This window comes from Cottoperca gobio, chromosome 3, assembly GCF_900634415.1.
Source record: "Cottoperca gobio chromosome 3, fCotGob3.1, whole genome shotgun sequence".
In the NCBI taxonomy this organism is placed as follows: domain Eukaryota; kingdom Metazoa; phylum Chordata; class Actinopteri; order Perciformes; family Bovichtidae; genus Cottoperca; species Cottoperca gobio.
In genome coordinates this window covers 5,940,604-5,962,873 of record NC_041357.1, presented here as the reverse complement: position 1 = coordinate 5,962,873, position 22,270 = coordinate 5,940,604, and the positions used below count along the sequence as shown (strand labels likewise).

The 22,270-nt window shown below is 39.7% G+C and overlaps 1 protein-coding gene and 1 long non-coding RNA gene across 3 annotated transcripts in view; one reads left to right on the top strand and one right to left on the bottom strand.

Annotated features, from left to right (window-relative positions):
• LOC115026034 (T-cell immunomodulatory protein-like) overlaps positions 1–18,362 on the bottom strand; it is a 58,680-nt gene extending 40,318 nt beyond the window's left edge. Inside the window, exons 1-7 of one of the 2 annotated variants that reach the window (XM_029458595.1) lie at positions 18,060–18,362; positions 17,679–17,763; positions 17,356–17,489; positions 16,627–16,684; positions 15,763–15,840; positions 15,559–15,654; positions 14,707–15,168 (exon numbers count right to left, since the gene is read on the bottom strand). In XM_029458595.1, the coding sequence (XP_029314455.1) occupies positions 15,153–15,168; positions 15,559–15,654; positions 15,763–15,840; positions 16,627–16,684; positions 17,356–17,489; positions 17,679–17,763; positions 18,060–18,237 (645 nt within the window). In that variant the 5' untranslated portion in view covers positions 18,238–18,362 and the 3' untranslated portion in view covers positions 14,707–15,152. Of the gene's footprint in view, positions 1–14,706; positions 15,169–15,558; positions 15,655–15,762; positions 15,841–16,626; positions 16,685–17,355; positions 17,490–17,678; positions 17,764–18,059 lie in introns of those variants that run through there. The other variant, XM_029458585.1, reaches the window with a different exon arrangement.
• A 439-nt stretch (positions 18,363–18,801) lies between these two features.
• Positions 18,802–22,270, top strand: part of LOC115024416 (uncharacterized) — a 3,683-nt gene continuing 214 nt past the window's right edge. The window contains exons 1-2 of the long non-coding RNA XR_003834122.1: positions 18,802–18,879; positions 20,456–20,561. This is a non-coding gene — a long non-coding RNA (uncharacterized LOC115024416). The remainder of the gene's footprint in view (positions 18,880–20,455; positions 20,562–22,270) is intronic.

Here is a 22,270-nt window from a genome sequence, read left to right as displayed (position 1 = left end):
GCATCGGTGTGTGAATGTCTTTGTGTTGTATTACAGCCAATCATCTCCAATTAGCAAGTCCTTTCACGCTAACAGAATAATTGCAAGTGTGTCTGCTGCCAATAACAGTGTGTTAAGAGCAACAACTCTCAAAGCTCATGTGAATTAAAACAAACGGCACAACAAGGTAAACTCAGAGGAGCATGCTGCAGATCCTGGGAGGTGCTGTAGGTCCTGGTGCTGTTTCGGATTGGACAAATATCAGCATGCTGTCCAACTGTTTGATTGGCTGTTTCTATTACAGGAGGACCCAGGGCCAACCTCCGGGTCTGAAAAGTGAAGCTAATGCTCAAGTGCCTTATACCTGCATTCTCTCTAATAGCCAACAGTGAGCAACTCCTCGGGTTGCAAAATGAAGTCCGCTTGTACAGAAGGCTATGAGAAAATGAGACTTCTCACTTGATTTATCACCTCAGTAAACATTTTCCTAATGAGTTTATGTCCCAATCACTAGTTTCAAGTCTTCTTTAATACAGCATGATGTTCAGTTAGTAAATGATGGTCCCATTTAGAGTAAACTAGACAATACTAAAGTAAAAATGGTATGCTTTAGGATGCGGCCACCTAGTGATTGACTTTGTTCAGTTTCAGTTGTACTGAAAGACACTAAGGATGTTCATTTTTTCTCATAAGTACATTTTGTTTTAAACCTGTTTTAAGCCTGAAACGCAATTACGGAAGCACCTTGCTAACCAACCTACCTAGCTAGGACTAGCTGGTCATTTAGTGAGTCAGCTACACCCCAGCTTCACCTTCACGTCCATGGCGGCGTCCAAAATGCCGTAGGACACAGATGAGCTTTATATGAACTAGTAACGGTGTGTGAACATATAATAGAAATGTGTGTATATCCATCATAGTATGGCCATAAACCATAACAACATCGTTAGAGGTCTCCGTATGGTACAGCCGGTTTTTTATCAAATGATAGGATAACTCCCGCTAATCTACGTTGGAAGGTACACATAGATGATGCAACAGGCTGCAAATGTGGGAGATAATTCAGATGACACGATAGAGGAGAGAGCATGACAGAAAGACACACTTCCCTCAAGAAGTAAAGGGGAAATAAGACCTGAAACCTGTTTTGTCCCCACTTTCTATCACAACACTTCCTGTACGCATGTGATTCGTTTGGAATCTTCAAACAGGAATGTAAGCTGGACAGATCAGTCTGGTAATATACGCTGACATTGCTAATTAAAAAAGTGAAGTAAAGTGAGTTAATCCAAGTTGATACTCAGGTTTAAACTGAGAAGAGAAGCAGAGCGTGGGGAGATGAGTGGTCCTTGAGTTATTCATAGCCTCTCCATCAGATTTGTTAAGGGGATTGGAAGCAATTTAAAGGCCTCCACTGACTGTTTGACTCGAGCAGCATTATGTCTCTCTATTCCATTATGTTGAGCTGCAGTGTGGGGATAAAGACCAGGCTTCCTATTAGCCTCTGTATAAACAGATAGGGTGATGCTAGGCGGGTGCTAAGCCTCGGCAGAGAAGGAGAACTCTGACACTGAGGAGAATAGACGGCAGCAGACGGGAGCCTTTACTATCTCCTTGCTTTGTCTCACTATCACCTTCCCTCTATCGGTTTCCCTCTGCACACACATACCCCTTTATCTGCCAAACTCCGCAGCGCAGAACAGTAGCACCATTGCTGTGGATCAAGAGGTGCTATGACTCAGTGAACATTGAGCTGAGAATAGCCACAGGTCTGTAACAAATGGATGAGCACATTGAAGGCACAATTTGTGATCTGAATGTAAACAAAAGGGCACCAAAATTCAAACCGCGGCAGTGGAATCTGCCAGATAGAATAATTTACATTTGTAAGGTTTGACAACACAGAGGAAAGCCAGGCTGTTGTGGAGCAATAACACCTCACTGAGCTTTATTTATGTTTCTCAGAAGTGCCAAAAATCATGAAAAACATGCTGATAATGTTAACCTTGAATATGTTATTCAAATAGACAGCATTATTAAAGTTAGAATGATTATAGTAGTGATTAAATAACTCAAGAAGAGCTATCCTCCACATTATCCTTTTATTCTCCTCCATTTAGAAACAGATTATTAAAGAACATAATGCTGCAAAACTAAAATTGGCTAAAAGAGCATCACAGCTCGGAAGGAGAGTTGGTGTGTAGCGTTGTAAGCAATTACTCTGTTCACACCAGTCCCCTGCCTGCCACTACAGCGTAGACACGTGCAAGTACACACACACACACACACACACACACACACACACACACACACACACACACACACACCATTGTACTAACCAAACACACTATCCTTTCCATTTGTCCTTTGCCTTCAGCAATGTGGCAACCACAAGCGTCATCAAAGTTCACTAAAATGAGCAGTCATTTTACTCTGCCAGCCTGTGCTTGCAAACTTCCAATTAGCAGCTTATTAAAAGCGTTGGTGTGTTTTTAATGGAGCAGTCAGGTCTCAGTTGGGCCTCTGCAATAAGAAAGGTCAGGTCACAGACTCATCCAAGGCCTATATACTGTACACATACAGTGTAAATCCACAGTCGCTCTGCAGCATCCAATATGCTGTATGGTTCTGGAGGGGTGGAGATAGTTGCAGAGATGAGTTAGGACATGACCGCTAGTGGAGAAAGCCACAGTTATTGATTTCCCGGGACTATATATTGGAATTGGATGGCTGCATGACTACTCTCATAACTGAACTCGTCTCTCTTGCTTCTCTGTTGTCCTTCCCTTCACTCGCTTTCTAGCATTGTGTCACACAGAGGTTAAGGCAACCGAGCGATACCTTCAGTGAGCATTTCTGAGGGTTCTGGTCAAGAAAGATGCATCGTTTACATGCATTTTTAACTGCTGTTACAGTTCTGTGTGTAATGTGCAAGAACGCGGCGGAAAACAGAATTTCTTCCCTGGATTCCCGCAAATTTAGAAAAATCCAATCAGCAACGTCTTGGACATCATACATAATATATAGGTGGACAAACTAACAATGCAACCCCTGCTGTTTATTCCTTTCTAAAATGCAGAGCATGATGACATTCATTACTTTAAATGAGGATGGAAAACCAGATGAGGGAAACTCAGTGACTTTACAACATTAGAAAACAACTCGTGTTTCCCTTTGAAACTTTCTCTCTCTCTCCTTCTCTTCCCTGAAACTTTTGTCCAACCTTCTCCTCCCCTGCACTCCAATATCCAGTTCCTGTCCGTGCTTTCTTTATAGAGAGGCAATCTGAGGTCAACAGTAACAGCGGCAGCAGTATTACATCCCCCTCCTTGTACCTGTAAAAGGCCTTGCAGCAGAAGTAGTGGCGGTTTATCCAGGCTGCAGTGCAGAGTGGAAGTGACAGGCAGCACCGTGGCTGCTGCATTAGTGTCTGATATGCTGTGTGTGCTTGTGCATGTGTACTGTCACCTCACTCATCACCACGCTCCAAGCCATTAGGGTGATTGTGCATCTGTGCGTGCAACTGAAATTAAAATTTGTAGGAGGAAAGGGAGGAGTGCAAAATAAGAGGATGAGGACAGAGGAACCTACAATGATGATGAGGGAAAAGAGAAGGAGAGTTTGAGATAAAGTGAGAGAATGAAAGAGACATACAGAGCTGATCCTCTCTTTTTGTCATGTCTCTAATGCCCCTGAGCAGGTTATTTGTTAGCCTGTTACTCAGTAAACAAGCTGTGAATCCTATCCCCCCGCTGGCTGTCAAAGGGACACACACCCACACGCACGCTCCATTTCTTAGGGATGATTGGGAGATGGGCTCAAGGAAGGCCGCCATGCCGACTGATCTCAGTGCTCTGTTTAAGGGGGTTTGGGAACAAATGTCCACTTTGTGTGTGTGTGTGTGTGTGTGTGTGTGTGTGTGTTGGAGTTTGAATGAGGCTGACAGTAATGAGGCAAAATAAGGGGGATGAAAGCTGAAAGTGTGCGTTTGTTTTTGTGTATATTTGTCCATAGTCCTCCTGCTATAAGCCATCCTGCGGCCAAGTCAAGCCCTCTGTGTTCATCGATTTGTTCCTTCTGTCTTTAAACCTGGGACTGATCCATGCCACAGCTGGACAGAGAGAGGGCCTTTGGTATGAAGGAAATGTCACAGCCGTGATCAGTGAAACACACTTTGCCTCCAACAGGCACTGGGGAGTGTTGCCTGCTCGCTGAGAGAGAGACGCAATGCGATGAGGTTTGTCTGAACTATGTAGACATACAAGTCTAATCTATTGATATCTGGTGCCCGTTTCTATGCTAGGAAAAGCAAAATCACATACAGTGTGTGCATAAAGGCTGGAAACAGTCACATAATTAGCCAAAAAATAAATAAATAAAAACTTTCAGTGATCATAACAGCACATACAAAAAAAAGCAACTTATGAGAGATTTGGTCTGTATAAAAGGCCCGTGAAGATTTGTCTCTCTGACACCAACTCTGTTATCCTTATGCTCTGCCTACAGACACACTCCTCTTCTCAAAGAGAGCATGCACACAAGTTTTGACTCCTGCAGTTAGAAATATAGCGGGTTACTTGCCAGAGAGAAAAGGTGGTCTTCCGGCCGGCTTTCAATAGTTTTTGGCAAAATACAGCCAATGCTTGCAAGGAGAACATCGTCTTTAAGGGACACTTGAGAACAACCTTTCATTGCAATGGAGAGTGTCTGGTGACAATGTTTTAATAAAAGAAAAGAACAAATATTTCCACAGCGCTATTCAATTATTATAAAGTGCTTCAGATGACAGATAAAAGATTCAACATTATAAGTCATAACACCAGATAGGAAAAGAACACGGACAGGGATACTGAATATACATTTTGTGTGTGTGGTGAGCTATGACATATGAGCAGGTGGCTATCAAGCCTGCACCATGACCAGCCAGTTGGCATCCTGCAGGCTTGGAAAAGAACCAACCACATTGTCAACATTTGCTGCGTGTCTCTTGAACCTTCAGGGTAGACCGCCCTGTGCAGGCCTCAATGTAAAACTATGTTTCACAAAGAGACTTAAAATATGACACTGATTCTGTGCAGCTGAGACCCTCAGGAAGGTCATCCCAAAGCTGCGGCGCCCTGGCAGCAGAAGCCTGTTCAACCTTTAACAATAATACAGGAATAGCTTGGAGGTGTCTGCGGAAGACCCCAGGCTCAAAAAGTCACAGGCTCAAAGTCACAGGCTCAAAAGGAATAAACAAAATAGTAATTGAGTGGACACCAGTCTATGCAAAGTAGAGTTGGCAAAAACACTAAAGCAAAGTCAAAAAGTAATCAGCAAAACCATTAAAAAACAATTATAAATCAAAGCCAAACTAATGACAAGATGCTGAAATGGGTGTAGTTCTGATCTAATGTGAGCGGAGTTCTATTAGCATTCCCCCAGGACAGGTGAAAGGACAGAACAGCAGTGAGGACAATATTAAATTAATGCATTTAAAATCTTCCCTGCATCACTGAAATGTAGTAGTGATTTAATGTTTTTGGCTTTTTTAAGCTTGTTTCTCAGAGTGTAAAGTGAAATGCACAATGTCAGAGTGTCCCTTATGGAGGTGTGAGAGGAGACTATGTGGGGTTGCAGCCAAATCTTCACTGGCCACCTCCATTGATATGTGGCCCTGTCGCTCTGCTAGCAAGGAGCCATTGGACTGTGAAACGAGCTTTTCCAAACTTGCCCAAAGCCCACAAAGACGATTTACTATAGTGTCGAAAGAAGGAGCAGAAAAAAAACCTTTAAAAAGAACGAACGAAGAAAGAACATTTGTACTGTTACCTTGTCCGATGAGAGAGAAAAGTCAGGGTAAGCTGCGGCATCGCACACGCTGCACTTGTTAATGCAGTGAAATGTGACAGTCAATTTTTCCCTTTCAGTTAAAATGTCTCAGAGGATTGAAGATTCTCCTCAAAGATGCTTTTTCTCTTTCAGAGATTGTTTTCTCCCACAGGCTACAACATATCACAACATATAAATAAAGAATGAATTATGTCTATCACTGTTATGGCAACCACATTAATTGATATGTATACACACACACACACACACACTCAATACCGCAACCACACACAGAGACATGCACCATTGTATACTGCTCACGCAAACACGTACAGGAACATTAACCAACCATTTTCCTATCACCAACTGTACCTCACACCCTGATGTTGATTCTGATGGGCACAGTTACATTAACATAGCCACCACACACACACACACAATGCAGAATCCAGGCCAGGAACAAAGTGAAAAGCTCTGCAGAATAAATCCGTCTCTAAGCCAATATGTAGCCAGAACTCCACACTGTGACTTCCACCCCGATCTATCAAAACGGCTCATTCACAAACATGGCAAAACACACCAGCGTAGAATGGAGCCATGCTATACCCGGAGGAAATAATCTCCTAAAACCATTACAGGGAACAACGTAGGTGCAGTAGCTATGGGGGGGATTATGGCCAAGACCCACACACACACACACACACACACACACACACACACACACACACACACACACACACACACACACACACACACACACACACACACACACACACACACACACACACACACACACACACACACACACACACACACACACACACACGCCTATTTTGCTCACTTTCTTTATGCTGCACATGTGCGTGTGTGTAAATAAAAGCTGCTTGCGGGAACTACTCTAACAAGCATAGTAAAGCTCATTACACAAACTGGAACGAAGTATGCGTGTATACATGACGTGCATCGGTGTAGTGTGCCAATATCAAGAGTAACGTGCATTGTATAATGAATACACTGTAGTGTATGTGTGTATTTGTGTAAGCTAATTAAATATACAGAGGGCATAATACATATTGACATTGCTGTCAATCCATTGGCTTTGCACAAGAATGCAGAATAAAGATATGAAGCTGAAATACTGCATACTGGCATGACAGTTATTGTCAAGCAAACCATGTTGTGCTTTTAGTAAAAACATTCAAATGGCATGTGCTGGAGGTGCATAGCATGAAACCACCATGTGACCTACAATACAACCAGGGACCTTCCCTACCCATCTTTCCATAGCACTCGGTAGGATGGCAGTAAAGTGGTCCCTGATGTATACGCCATTTCCCACTCAAGGCCTAGGAACTAACAATCCGCAGTCTCATACAATCCCTCTGAATCATCACTATGACCCTCTAGAAGTGTTTGGTAGTGTCTGTATGTGCAGTCCCTGCCCTCAGATCTTCTGATTGTGTGTTCTGAACATTACTGGGCGTCAACCTAAAAATGTAGCGACCAGGTGCCACATCTCAAGCACGCATTCAAGAGTAAGCTAAAGAAAAAATGGCGCACATAGCACTGAAAAAAACTGCTAATTTAGCTGACAAAGCAACAAACAACAGTGAGTCTGAGGTTGGCTTTCACCTGCTGGCAAGCAGCCTAACAGCGGTATAAATGTCATGTTTATGAACCGCAACCGACAAATCCTACTCATTCTGCCTTTAATGCATATCTCTGTCCTCCTCCTTATTTTAATTCATCCGGCCCCTGCAGCCCACTTGGATACATGCCGTGTTTCATTTCATTTTATATCTTAAATCAATTAAAAAGACTAATTCAACTTGTTTTGACTCTTTTTATATTATTACTGACAATCTGGGAAAGGAGTAGTTGCATCTTCCTGGTAAGGATCCACTAACAAATAAGGATACAATTAAATAAATACATTTTGTCTGTAAAATGTAATCCAAACAATCTATCACATCATGTCTACCTGGATTGTATTTATAAATGTGGAGCCCCAGGCGGCACTTTGGCCAAAGTCATTAAAAAGAAGATGATGCGCGCAGCTGTTGTTGCAAAAGTCGTCGTTGGGCACCTCAGTGCAGGTTGTTGTAAATGAAACTTTAAAATGAAAATGACTCTCATCCTTATTCAGAACTGCCCTTTGTACACGTATAGTTTTCTTCTTGACGAGGGAATTTATTTTGGGACAGAAGATGGGATGGACATTATAACCTCAGGCTACGGTCACAGTGCTGTTTGAATCAGAGAGGGAATGTTCTGCCCCATTTATTCCTACTATTCATTTATTTGCAAAAACCCCTGTGCTCACCAAAATAAATATGCCGTCTCTTTTGCCCGTTTGACGCTGCGCCAGCTTTCCTGGAGGCAGAAATGCTACAATCGACATCCCTCAAAGGGCTGGCACATTGCACGAGGCGCTCCTAAAATGCCTGTGAGCTCACTCCAAATCTTCATAAAACGGCGAAATGAGAATGTGAGAAACAACATCGAATGCAACTGATGTGTTAATGAAGATGTAGGCTACACGAGGCTCTGGGTGCTCAGGGTTTAGCACTGGGATGCGCTCCTCTCCGTTTTAGTAGAGAACAAATGTGTAGACTGAAAACAGACAGTTGTTTGGATGTTTAAATAAGTACAAATCAATTAGGATTTGTTTTGGCTTCACATCCACACTACTCCAGCTTTTTCCTCTACTTAAAAAAAAAAGAGCTTTTCAAATGCTGTCAAGTGGCTTAATTAGTGAGGAAGGGAAAACTTTACTTCTCATGTACGCACTATTGCCAGTTTGTCTAAATACTTCTACACAATCTGTTATTTTGGGTCAATATAGTTACTCATACAACACAGACTCCATCATGGACATATCTTTTGTAAGACATCTTCACAAGTATGGATTAAAGTTATTTGATCAGGAGTCTTAGTGCATCAGCCCATGAATACTTTGGGGTGGCGAATGAGTGTGATGAGGCTTTAACTTAGAGCTTGTCTGTTGTTGTACAGAGCATATCATTCAACATAGCTCAGAACTAAGCTGAAACATGACTTTACAGGATGAACACGATGCTGTAGAGCCAGTTTACCGAGAGAATAAGATGATCAAGAGGGAAGCAGTATAACATCATTATTATTATCACTATAATTATTATTGCCAATACTATCATTTCAAATGTTTGCGATATCCTTGCTCACTGGGTGAACGTCTCTCTGTGATCGTACCCTGAACAGCTTTTAAAAGCTCCTCAGTCCTCGTCCAAATCTAAACTGAATCCCTGTATAATCAATTCTTCTTCTTGGCCACCCTTGTTAGGTGGTAAATATGTTCTCTTACCCCCACCCCCACCACCACATTATTAGTCAGACAATCAACAAGGCACTCCGACATAGAGCTAGTTTAATTGGATGCTGCACAGAAGCATAACCATGCCCGTTGCCTAGCAATGGATCCTTATGCCACAGTATTGCTGTCTTTGTGCATGTTTTTCCCAAAATGGCATCTATAATTACTTTGCAATTACTACCTCTTCCCTCAAACAAGTTCCCATCGTGCTCCTGATAGCTTCCTGCCTAGCGGTGCTCTTTCTGAATTGACTAGATGTGATATGGCCCCAGCGGGTTACCATGATCCTGAACTGCAGACAAATCTAATATGGGCGTCTGATAAGGACGTCTCCTGCGGCAATTTGGCTATAAGGATTACAGACGCTTTGAGGGCTATTCAAGCACCTGCTCACATCAGCAGTGTATTGTATACATCTGAACCTCTTGGCTGTCCTGCAAAAGCTGTTTCTCCTGCTAATTAGTTGTCACTGTGGTGGGAAGGAACCAGAACAGGAACAACTACGTCTACAAAGCCGGCTCAATGCTTAATGATGTCTTTGCTTTTGCGGTGAAAAGAAAAGATAGCAATATACATAAAACTTTATTTAAAGTGCTAAGTATTAGACTTCCTAAGTGCTAAGTATTAGACCAGCGTTGACGACATTGTTTAACTCTTACAGAGGAAAGTGTATCTGCACAAACTTCAGCTGCCACGTAAACTTCTCTTATGTGGTATTTCATCCAGTCTGTTGTTCTGTCTTTCTTTACACTATTGACTCCAGACACTGTGTATATGTTATTGACTGAAGTACAAAAGTCATTCAATGAGCTGAAAAAAATAAATAAAACTTCCCTAAAGAGACTTAAAATCCCTCGATGTGTGAGGACAGATACACAAAATAACTGGGAAACAAAAAAGCGTGAACACAAAGCAGTTATGAATGCGTTGCTGTCAGAGACACTGGCTGGAGGATGATGATAGTAACAAAAGAGATTACGAGCCATATGCAGTATGTCGTCGCCAGGTTGGTTGGCTGGAGAGTCCAATAAACCGGCTAAATGAGGCCTTGACACCGGCCAGGAAACAATTCCAGACTTTGTTTTTTTCCGCTGGCAGTGCTGATGTAGTGAGGCCAGCCAATACACTTACATGGGACTGTTTACAGCTATGACATTGGACTGAGATTGAAGTCGTGACACGGCCCTGAAACAGCCCTCATCCTCTTTGGACCACACTAACTGTGTTACTGTACTTGTAGGTGAGAGAGGGGACACTTAGGGCTTCCCAACGTGTAAACCTCGCTCAAAATGATTAGTCGCTTTTTTTTACGAGCCTTAATTTGTTTTGCTATCTTGTGTTTTCATATATTGCTTGGATTGTTCCTGTGATTTACTGCTTAGATTAGATTTAGATTTATAGCAATGTCTACTCTATACAAACAACGGCTCCCTATTAAAAGGTAGTGTGCCTGTGCTTGATGCGACGATATCACAGCCTCATATTCCGTTTAACATTATTATCTCATCTTTAATATCTCAATCCAAATCATATCCATGAACTGCTGTTATAGAGTACAGAGCAACATTTTGACAAACAGGCATATGCAGAACGGAGAAGCGTGATGATGGGAAAGAGACGGCAAACTGGTTTGTAGTTAAGGACTTAAAGCTCACTGAGTAACGGGGTGAAGTGGGTGGACATGCTTCCCCACCAGAACGATCTCTATACGCACAGGAGGATGCAAATTCCAGAGATTGTTTTTTTACAACATCTTAGATCTGATAGTAAATTAATATTGGCATAGGAAAAAACGATGGTCGAACATTCCTTCAAATCATCGATATATCATCCGATCACCAATCGGAACAAGCCCAATGTTACGCCTACACCCACATTTATACGCTAATTAACTATGGCTAACACATTCTTAATATCATGAAGACTATATGAATCTTTAAAAATATCAATGGAAGTTAAAGAGCTACCAACTCAAATTTATCTCAAACTGGCTGTCCCCAGGCTACGCAGCTTGTCTCCCTCTTTAAGCCACATCGCGATGCTCCAGCCGGTACTGCACAGAGGAGCAGGTGGTCACAGCAGACAGTGAGCTGAGCCATGCTGAAAACTCACCCACCGCCTTGCTTGTCCCCCTCCTACCCTTCCTCAGTCCTTTATCTTTTCCCCCATCCTTTTCTTTCAAACCATTCATCCGACCATTCATCCTCTGCGACTTTATTTCTCCATCCCTGCCTGCTCTTCTCCTCTTCTTCTCCTCTCCTTCTCTTCTCCTCTCCTCTCCTCTCCTCTCCTCTCCTTCTCTTCTCCTCTCCTCTCCTTCTCTTCTCCTCTCCTCTCCTTCTCCTCTCCTCTCCTCTCCCTCCCTCCATCTGCATGCCCCCACAGATAGTGGCAGCCAAAGAGTCTGACATCCACCAGATGTACAGTCTGTTTTTTTTTTCTTTCTCCACTGGTTCTCCTACTCACCCTCTGTTGTTCCTACAGCACATTCACCCACAGTGCTCTGAACGCAGCTGAAGACACTTAAGAAGTCGAAAGGATTTAATGATCACTGTCCTTGTGCGTTTTCTTGTGAATGTGTGTGTGTGTACATATGAGTGGGGGACAGGAAGTGAGAGGTGACTTCATACAGCACAGACAGGCTGCGCAGGGCCTATGAAAAAAACTAATGACATGCTGATACGAGTTGCAGCATACTTCATGTAGCAGTAAAATCCAACGATTCCACAAAACAATCCAATCTCTATTAAAATAAACCCCACAAAAATGAGGATTTATTTAACCCTCTGAGACCCGCTGGATCGCCGGCGGCCCTGGCCAACTTTACTGTCTTTAAAAGACTGGCTTTAAAAATGAGCCCACTACAGAGGGAAGATACTGATATGTGATACTAGCTTGTCACGAAGAAGGCTAATTAACGCAACATATGGGCTAAATTTGGCGAGGGACAAACATGCATAGCCATATTCGCAGGGGTCCTTTGACCTCTCACCTCAAGATATCTGAATGAAAATGGGTTGTATGGATACCTACGAGTCTCCCCTCTACAGACATGTCCACATTATGCTAATCACATGCAGTCTGGACACAATTCATGCAGTTTTTTGCATGCATTATACATGCTATTTTCACCTATTCTAAAAATGGTGAATTTTTTATATTTCTCGTACTAGAGTCCCTTAACAGTCTTGGAATGTCATACATTATGAGTGTAAAGCTGAGACTCTTGTGGATCCAATGAGCCTAATGGTATTCATGTGTGATGATGTTAGTCCCCATAGTAGCCATTTCATTGTAGTGAGACCATTTTTTGAAACTTAAATGAGCTGTACCGACCTCTTGGATGATAATAATAATAATAATAATAATAATAATAATAATAATAATAATAGAGCATGTGAATGGAAATGATATACTTATAATGTCATAATGTTGTAAGCACTTATACACTCTAAACTTTCACATTTGAATAGGTGCCTAACCAAAACACAATGTTTATTCCAGTTTTATGACTAGATTAATTTGAGGAATCACAAATTAAATATCAGGGTCCCAGCTTTCAGACGATGTATTCCACCTTTATGAAGTCTAAGTCTGCCACAAAAAGTGGAGGTTTATTGCCTTTCTCCTAATCCCTAAACAAATTAAATATGAATTAAAATCTGCTCTGGTTAAACTGTGACAGCCCGGGGAAGAGAAAAAAACGCACAAAAAGCAACCTGCAGTGAGTATGACATGACTAAATCCTCTCTGCTTACCTTAAACACGAGGATTAGTTACCAGACGGGGGGGGGGGATCCTCCCATAAGTCTAAGTGACAGCGCTACAGTTAGTGGGCAGAAGGACAGGAGTGAGATGCTGTAGAACAAGAATGAGGTGATTTTTTCATTCACTGGTGAAGAAAATGGCTATTCCATTCTCTCTTAGTCAACTTGAAAATTGGTGGCATTAAATGTATGTTTTGGTGTCTGGTGTTCCTGGACTTCCTGCCTGTGTATCTCAACTACACTGTGTGCACAATTATTAGGCAAGTGACCATTTTGATCATTTTTATGCATATTTTCCAACTCCAAGCTATAGTGGGAGGCTGTGGCTGCTGCTGCACAAAAAGTTGATCGTCAACAGATCAAGAAACTGACAGACTCCATGAATGGAAGGCTTGTGACGGTTATTGAAAAGAAGGGGGGCTTTATTGGTCACTGATTTATTTATTTTTAAATTTGAGTTGTTTGTTTATTATTCTCATTTAACAGATGAAAATAAACAAGTGAGATGGGATAATTTTCGTTTTTCATTTAGTTGCATAATAATTCTGCACACTAATAGTTGCCAATAATGGTGCACACATAGATATTCTCCGAAGGAAGCCAAAACCTTACTTTTACTTTCTTAAATATTCAGGTTTGAGGTTTATTAACATTTTGCATTAACCGAGAGCACTGAAGTTGTTCAGTAATAAAATGAATCCTCAAAATTACAACTTGCCTAATATTTGTGCACACAGTGTATATGCAACAACAGTGGTCAGCGTTCTGGAAAGGATTCATAAACCAGGAAGCATCTGAAAAATGTGTTGATCCTCTTCTACAAACAGTATATTGAGATTTCTTTTAAATAATATTGTCTGTCTCTGGGCACCCAGACGTTTTCAGATGCAAGAAGACACTGATGACTGCACGTTTACAGTAAGCAGGTTTTCTTGTGTCATTGACAGCTCAAATTCTTCCTGTAAGAGAAAATGAAGAGGAATCTGGGAAGAAATTGCACATGAGCTGCCAATTATTCACCATACAGTCATTCTAAATAATAAAATAAAAGCAACTAATTGCTACAGAATATTTGGAGTGACATTTGTGTTTTCAAAATATAATTTCCACAAAGATTATTGTATATAACTTTGTGTACAATTTTGTATGCATGTCTGTTTGTATGAAATGTTTTTCTATTGTAGAGCGTATTTGAGTAACTACAAAACTGCATATAAATTAAATGTATTATTATAATAATTTTTTCAAATTTATTGTCAAGTTATAATATAATATATAATATAATAATCCAAATGGCCAGAAAGTATATTAAATAAGTAGCACGTAAATACTGAGCCCTAAGTATATACCATTGTTTATCAGGAAGCGTAAGGTCATGACAATGGATGGATGAATGGATAGCGTACTTAATTAATCCCAGTGGGAAATTTAAAAAGTATCCATAAGTACCAGTGTGATAATGTAAATGTAAATTGCGTGCGGCGTGCGTGGCGCGGTTTCTATTAACTTCTCCCCTCTCCTTTCTTCCGCTCTGTAGGTGTGTGCGCACGTGTGTGTGTGTGTGTGTGTGTGTATGTGTGTGTGTATCAGCTGCGAAGCCCCGCCCTTCGCAAAACACAGAGATGGAGAGAATGTGAATGTGCAAAGTAGACAGTACAAACTGAAACGTGCACATAAATTAGATCAATAACATAAGCGTTTAGTTAATTTTTTTAATTCGAGAAAAAAGATGAAGAAACACCTTGAATTTCAGGCAGTGCGTGGGGCTCCGTTGGCGGGGAGCTGCTGTTGTTTTTTATGAGCTCATCATTTTATATTCATTAATTATAGAAACACTCAAGTAAAGTTGAAGTACCTCAAAATTGTATGTTAGTAAAAGTACTTTGTTGCTTTCCAACACCGTCCACTACAGAAACTTAACAATCAATACCTATTATGCCGAAGGCATACATATGCAGAAGTACGCCTCTTTTCAAGGGACTGACTCCCTGAAGGATTTGCCTTTTCAGCACCGATGGTTTTTTCTTCCATTTTAATTTCTCGTCTCGTCCGGAATTCAACTGTTTGTATCACATTAATAACACTTATTGATCCATGTAGGGAAACAGTGCAAGCCTACTGTATAATGGAGGAATAAACTACACAATAAAAGAAGGTGGTAGGGATTTAGGTCTCAGTTATAATAAGGCAATGGCACACAAAGCTGGATATGCAATGATTCATTTAGGAATTGTGTGCAGATTTCAGAGGATGGTCTGCCTGTGGCAATAAAAAGAAACACTTCCCAATACTTAGTCAATAATTAAACAGGCATTCTGTATTGTTCCCTATAGTTATTGAGGGTAATATGCCACATATCCTTGAAGAGAAACACCAGTCCAACAGTAAGGAACAGAACAGATCTGCCTTGCTCTAGAATCAAACCTTGTGTCACATGACTTCCAGTTTAAGTTTGAGATTAACTTATTCTCTTCCCACACAAACCCACATGACTAGCAGGTTACACGACTACTTAACCTACGAAATCTGCCGTTAAAAAGGTTTTTAAAATAAGGCTTCCCTGAGGAATATGCCGTGTGCTCGGAAAAAACCCAAAGCCTTTTCCATTTGTTTCTCATCATTAGACATTGCTTGACATCATTGACTCACCGGCGGTGAAGTCCTTGTTGAGGTCGATGAAAGCAGTTAGAGTGAGGGCTGCGCAGGTTGACAGATAATTTCACTCCATTCCGCCACACTTGAATCCTAAAGTGGAGAAAAACCACAAGGTAACAGCGGGATTTAAAAGCTAATAATTCAAGATGTGAGAGTATTAGAAGTAAAGATAAGGCAGGTTGAGAATGATTAAGTTACCTGTTGGTGAGGTAGCACACTTCTGTGAGGTCAGCGTTGGTGGTTCCAAATATGTCTGGGATCATGTCCCCATTGAAACTGTGGGAAGAGTTTGACTTTATTAAAACATACTCTCAGGTAACAGTTTATTAGGTACATGCTGTACAAACTTGTAGACACTGTCAGAGAGGCGTAGATCCAACTCTATGGTCATTTTTGAGGCCAAAGTCAAGTGGTGCGTTGTATTGGACTGCATTAAATATGGTGTCCACAACAAGTTGCATAAATGAGGAGGGCAGATAATTAGTTTTATACAACTTTGGATTTCATTCATTCAAAAAACAAAACGTATATTTTACTTAAACTTATATATAAAATATTCCACATCTTGGGTATTGTTAAACATTTCAATTCTATGCCCTTTATTATCAGACCCACTTTTCCAACTCATTCATAGTCCTTCAACTGCTTCTTTATACATATTAAAGCCAGCAATAGAGTTTAGTGTCAGCTTTTCATCAAACCTTGAAAGAATTACACATCTTTCATACAGTATTGCTATAATTCAACTTTTAAACCCAGCAATCTGATGTAGCGTCAGCTTTTCAACATCCAGCATTCACACCGCAATTTATTCAGAAATGATCTTCTCTAATTTAGGATATGATTTTGGTTTTCATTCGATTGCACAGGTTTATCAAGTAAACTGGTAAGTGCTGGTAACAGTGCAGTATGGTGGCAACTTGAATCTAATATATAACAGGACATATAATAATAAAGTGTGTTTTGACATGGAACAATATATTAAAAACATGTTTTAACATGCGCAAAAATATTTTTTAAAAAAGGAGAATGTATGTTAACACCCTTCAGACTGATACTTACTCCATAACAAGAGGTTGATCTGTAAAGGTCTTGTTCAGCCTGAGCCACCCACTCATATCTGCAAAGAATAAACCGTTTCAACAGATTGTGAATGAATGCTTAGTCTGACAAAAACACAGCACAGAAAATCAGTGGGCTGGTCAAACGGTAATGTCAAGACCTATGAATAAAGTTGAATTAAATATTGATTTTGGACAAAACAAAACAATACACTTTTATAAATAAACAGCCTGTCTTGCAGCAAAAAAAGGGGCCTTAAATAGAGTAGGTAACCATTTGAAGACAACTTTCACATAAAACCCTGGCGGAAGAGTTTATATATATATATATATATATATATATATATATATATATATATATATATATATATATATATATATATATATATATATACTGTACATATAGGAAAAGCACAAGTAGAACTTACAAAATGAATGATGGCTCAACAATGGAAATTAGTGATGTTATTAGTAACACCTGTGCTTGACAAGTCAAAATGCCTGCTGTAAAGAAACGTCCACTCTACTTCAGTTTTACTGTACATCTTCCCACTGGTCATTTACACCCACTAAGGCAGTCGGGAATGCTGAATCACAAAGTAGGACATGAAACAACAGACTACAAAACATGCATATACTGGGGCTTATCAAAGCACATGTGCAACAAGAGTGAGCTAAAGCCTTCATCAGTGTTCCCTGGCCTCCACCCCATTCACTGTTAGAGCTGTACCTAATGTCTGGTTGTTCCCCCAGAAGATGAAAACAGTTGTCAGCTCGGTGTTCTGGATCTGCGTTGTAAGGAGGACATCCATCTGAGAGTCTCCATCATAGTCCCCAGGAACCACACCGGTGATGATGGTGTCCCTGAACAGGAAGATTGTCCATTACAATGAGAGCCACTGAGCTATTCCCTCACTCCCCAAAGAGTAAACATAACCACCCTAAATCGTGAGTCACCTCCTCAGTACTGACCACGAGCAAAAGGAATGTAGGACATGACATGTTACATGTAATGAGTAAATGGCCTGTATTGAAACGAACAGTGCTATGTACCTTCGGAAAATGTCCTTTGTGATGTGAGCTTTGGGCTTGAAGTAAGGTATTTTCGAGTCAGCCATGAATATGACCAGTTCAGACTCTGAAACAAAAAGAGATCAACATGGATACAAATAAAAGCTCTTTTAATCTCCACCATAATCATTCAGTCGTTTTCAAAAAAGATAAAGCTGAGTAACCATATATTAAACACATTGTATTGGTAAATATTTACGGAATTATAGCGGTTCAGTTTTACAATTGTATTAATTTCTATCGCAATATCCTTAAATGACAACTTGCAGTACACATTATTAAAACACTATACATATTGTGTGCACGCGTCTAATGAGCTAATACGACTGAAAGCAAAGCGACGTGACTAAATCATTAACATACGCTCTCTGATGATGAACATGTCTGTCTGCTTATCCGCGTAAAAATCTCCAAACGCTGCCAACGTCCCATAATTTTCGGAAGCAAAAAGGTCGGCCGTTACATCCTGAAGAGCAAATGTGTTGAACTGTCCCACAAAAAGTAACAAAAACGCCAAAATATTGCATTGAAATATCCACATCCTTCTTCCAGTACAGGGGTTGCTCCTCACAACAACAACGACTGTAATACGGCACGTAGCTTTACGGCAGGGTGAAATAGCAGCTTTGGTTAATAAAATGACGTATTACATTAAATATAAATATTATATTTAGATATATGCTCTGCTATTTACACGTTTATTAGAAATAAAATAAAGTAATGCACTGTAATAAAGGTAAACACTGTGATATTAGAGTAGATAGTAGAGCTTCCTTTTTTACGTCAATGTCGCGCTTCGGGTAGTTTGACAGTTCATAGCATGGTTCTCAGCTGTGTCAAGTTAAAGAGAGTTAGCAAGAGCTAACTCGGAAGTGAAGAAAGTTTGTCTCCAGAATAAATAAAATGATTAAGCTAGTGAATATATCATAACATACACAAGACATTGATACTCATTAATATGACACGCTGTATTGAATTGTTTATTAAAAGGCTACGTCTGCTTTTTACATTTCTGTTGTTCACCACGATGGGTAATCGGAAGCCTTACTACCTCTGTTTTATTTTGAAGGATGACAACGGAAATCCTTTAACTTTGACAGTGTATTTGACAGTGTAAACATGGCGAGCCTTGCAGATGTCGGGTGGAAACTCTTGGAATTCAAATCCCGATCAAAAAGATCAGGTCAGACTTCTTACTTTGCGTGACACCGTGCAGCACGACACGCCTGTTTGCTTCTGTTGTGCCAGTGCTTTGTGTGAGACTGTGTGCTTGTGAATCCACCGTACATGGGTTAAAATCGACTTGATTTGCCCATTTAATTTTTTCACTGCAGTGACGGGGCAAGCATTAAAGGTCAGAGGTGTAAATGTGCAGATCTGAGGGGCTATTTTAAGAGCTTCTCACCAGGTCATAGTTAACTCTCAGCCATAGTAAAGTTTACTGTGTGCGCTACATGAGGTGTTAGGAGAGGGCCTGTTGAAGCTGGCAGACTGTGCTATCCTTGCACTGGTAGTCAGCATGGCATTTGAGGGAAAGTGATCCTGTCAAAAACCATTGGTGGAAGACACTCTGATCTTTTACCTATGTAAAAAAAAAATCTGTAACAAGGAAAATACCTGCATTCAAAATGTTACTTAATTAAAAGTGTCACATTAGCCTCAAAATGTACTTTAATGAACCAAGGTCAGAGTTCTCATTATGCAGAATGGCCCATTCCAGAACAATACATATGATGTTATTGGATTATAATGATTGATGCATTTATGTGTTTGTTAATTTTCAGCTGGTAAATTTTGGGCTTAGTTTTTACTATATATATATATATATATATATATATATATATATATATATATATATATATATATATATATATATATATACATATATACATATATACATATATACATACTGCTGGCTTGTGAATTATACCAAAGGAGTCTTATATGTATCCATAGTAATGCATCATAATTTATTTTGTACTATGAATCTGAATCTGCAAAGTAACTACAGTTATCAGATAAATATAGCACAGTGGAGATTGTACTTATGTACTTATGTTATGCTCCATCTTCTTTCCACCACTGCATACAACTTTAAAGGTTGTTTTACAGTGCAATGAGAAAAACATCACAATAACTGTTACGTGTCTCAACATGTAGGGACATCATTGTTTTAAGTGATACAATTATGAAAAAGACTCTTTCCAAACTCACTCACAGACTTAATATATATATATCCATAAAAGAGTGACTGGTCATAGTGGATCCAGTCAGCTATTCTACATGTACTTTCTTGGCTGTAGTAATACTTTGGTTTTCTAAATAAAGATTTCATTACATACAACCTCCATAAATCATCTAGTAGTGTCATAATAACTGCTGTTGTTTAGGAATTCTGCGACGCAATGAAAAGCATCCTGTTCGTAGAGCAACTATTATGACTTTTCTATTAATTTAAAACACGTAATGAGCTGCATCCATTCCCAGTTTTACTTTGACAGCAGTCAAGTGCTGTCCTATTTTAGTGAGTAAAGTCCCTCTCATAATTACATTACCATCCTACAGTAATTCATCATAACTCTGTATCTCTCAGGGGTTAAAATAACTTGCATTCCCAAGCTAATACAATGCATTGTATTTCCTTGCATGTTGTCCATGATCATCATCACCCAGGGTGTAATTCATTGATTAATTCGTTGATTCATGCATGTCTAAAATCTAACTCTGTGCTACTAACTCCGTCCTGTGAATTGCTGTAGATTTGTGATTTAGCTGAGAGAGACGCTTGGCCTTAATTTCACCTTTTGAGAATGGCCGGCTCAGTGTCTGCGACTGCCCGGCCTCATCGGAAAGTTCAAAGATTTGGTAAGTAGTGGCAGCGTGTCTGAGGAAAACAATGAGTGAGCCACATGCAGAAGGTCAGAGAGGACACGGGTACAAGAAAATGTTCTCGTTATCTGGACATGAGAAGGTTTTTATACTGTAGGTCACATCATAATTATTTCATGATCAGGGAAGAAATTGTTTGTCTTTATTTGTTGTTTGGTTAAGTTTAATTTGTTTTCAACTCAAATACACATGTACAAAAATAACAAATAGACAATAATAAGTCATTACTTCTGATAGTGACAAAACAAAGCAGATTTATACAAAGAGCTGTATGCTGAAGCATTAGCTTATTACACCTATCTGTTTACATTTATTATCGTGGACCATTTGCATAACATTTGTACACAATTTGTTTTAAGTAAAACAATTAAATATATGTATATTATATTTTCCCCATAAGTCCCAAACAAGAATTCACAGACACACATAAGTGTTCTTTGAAAAATCTATTAAGTGTTTTTCACATTTTGAATTTCCGTTTCAAAACTATTCCTCAAATGATCTCCTCTGACTGTTCGACATTTTTGTATGTTTTGCATTTGTTCTGATCCTAAAAGAATAAATGGGAAAACTTTTTTTTATCATCTTGAAATACATTTTTTTTTAATTGCTTTTTGATGTATTATTCATATTGGTAACTTTATTTTCTGATTATGAGGCAACCAGCCATGTGGAGATCACAATATAATTATATTTTAATCATTAGAAAACACAAGTCATTCACACGCTCGAGCTCTCTTGGGCTGTTGGCAAACTTGATGTGGAAAATAGTGTAAAATTACCCAGAATGTGTCTTGTGTTGGTTTAGCAACATGAATAATCTTCTTGGTCCTTCACAGTAAATATGTCAGACCCAGAATTGACACCAAATGAATGTACATTTTTAATGAAGCCATCTAGCATTCTGCATATATAATGGTGTTAGAGGTCTGCATCACTGAAGTTAGTCATAGGATTGTTTAAAACCAGCCATTACATTGCTGACATTTCCCACATTTGTCTGATCTCATGTTAGAAATTAAAATGTGAATATTGGACTTTCTTTATGCTCTTTTAAAGCGTTATCTTTAAAAAGGCTTTGTCCCCTGCAACTTTTAAGCTGATGGAAATTATGCTAATTTCAGGCAGAATGTGAATTCTTCAGTACCTGTGGTATTGACCCAAGGTCGAACCTATTAAAATGCAAATCTCAGCAAAGGGAGAAATATTTGAAAATAGAGAAAGTCTAACAGATGAGGGTTTCCCTCAAACTGTGGCTCCCTCTCAGCTCAGAGCAGAATGAGAGGAAATATATGGTGGCGAACCACAGACATTACCTATTTGAATGTTCAGCTCTGGGCCTGAATATTGTTTTGTGTGCTTAGCTCTTTGTGTTGCAGTGTGTTGCAGTGAAAAACAGAATGTACTGATGGCATGTGTCTGTTGTTTTCTTTGTTCTTTTATTATTTTCTCTTAAATTAATTGGAAATGAGATAATTTCATGAAAAATGCATAAGCTCCTGTTAACTGCAGACCTTTATTCATCTACATATTGATATGAAATTATAATATTGTCTCAAGATTGTAAAAACTGAGGAGTCATCATGTAACTAAGATGAAAACCATGGTCCATGGTGACTTTACCCTAGTCCAGTTTAGGCATTAAGGCAAAGTTAATGAAGGTCAGGAGGAGACATAATTGAGAC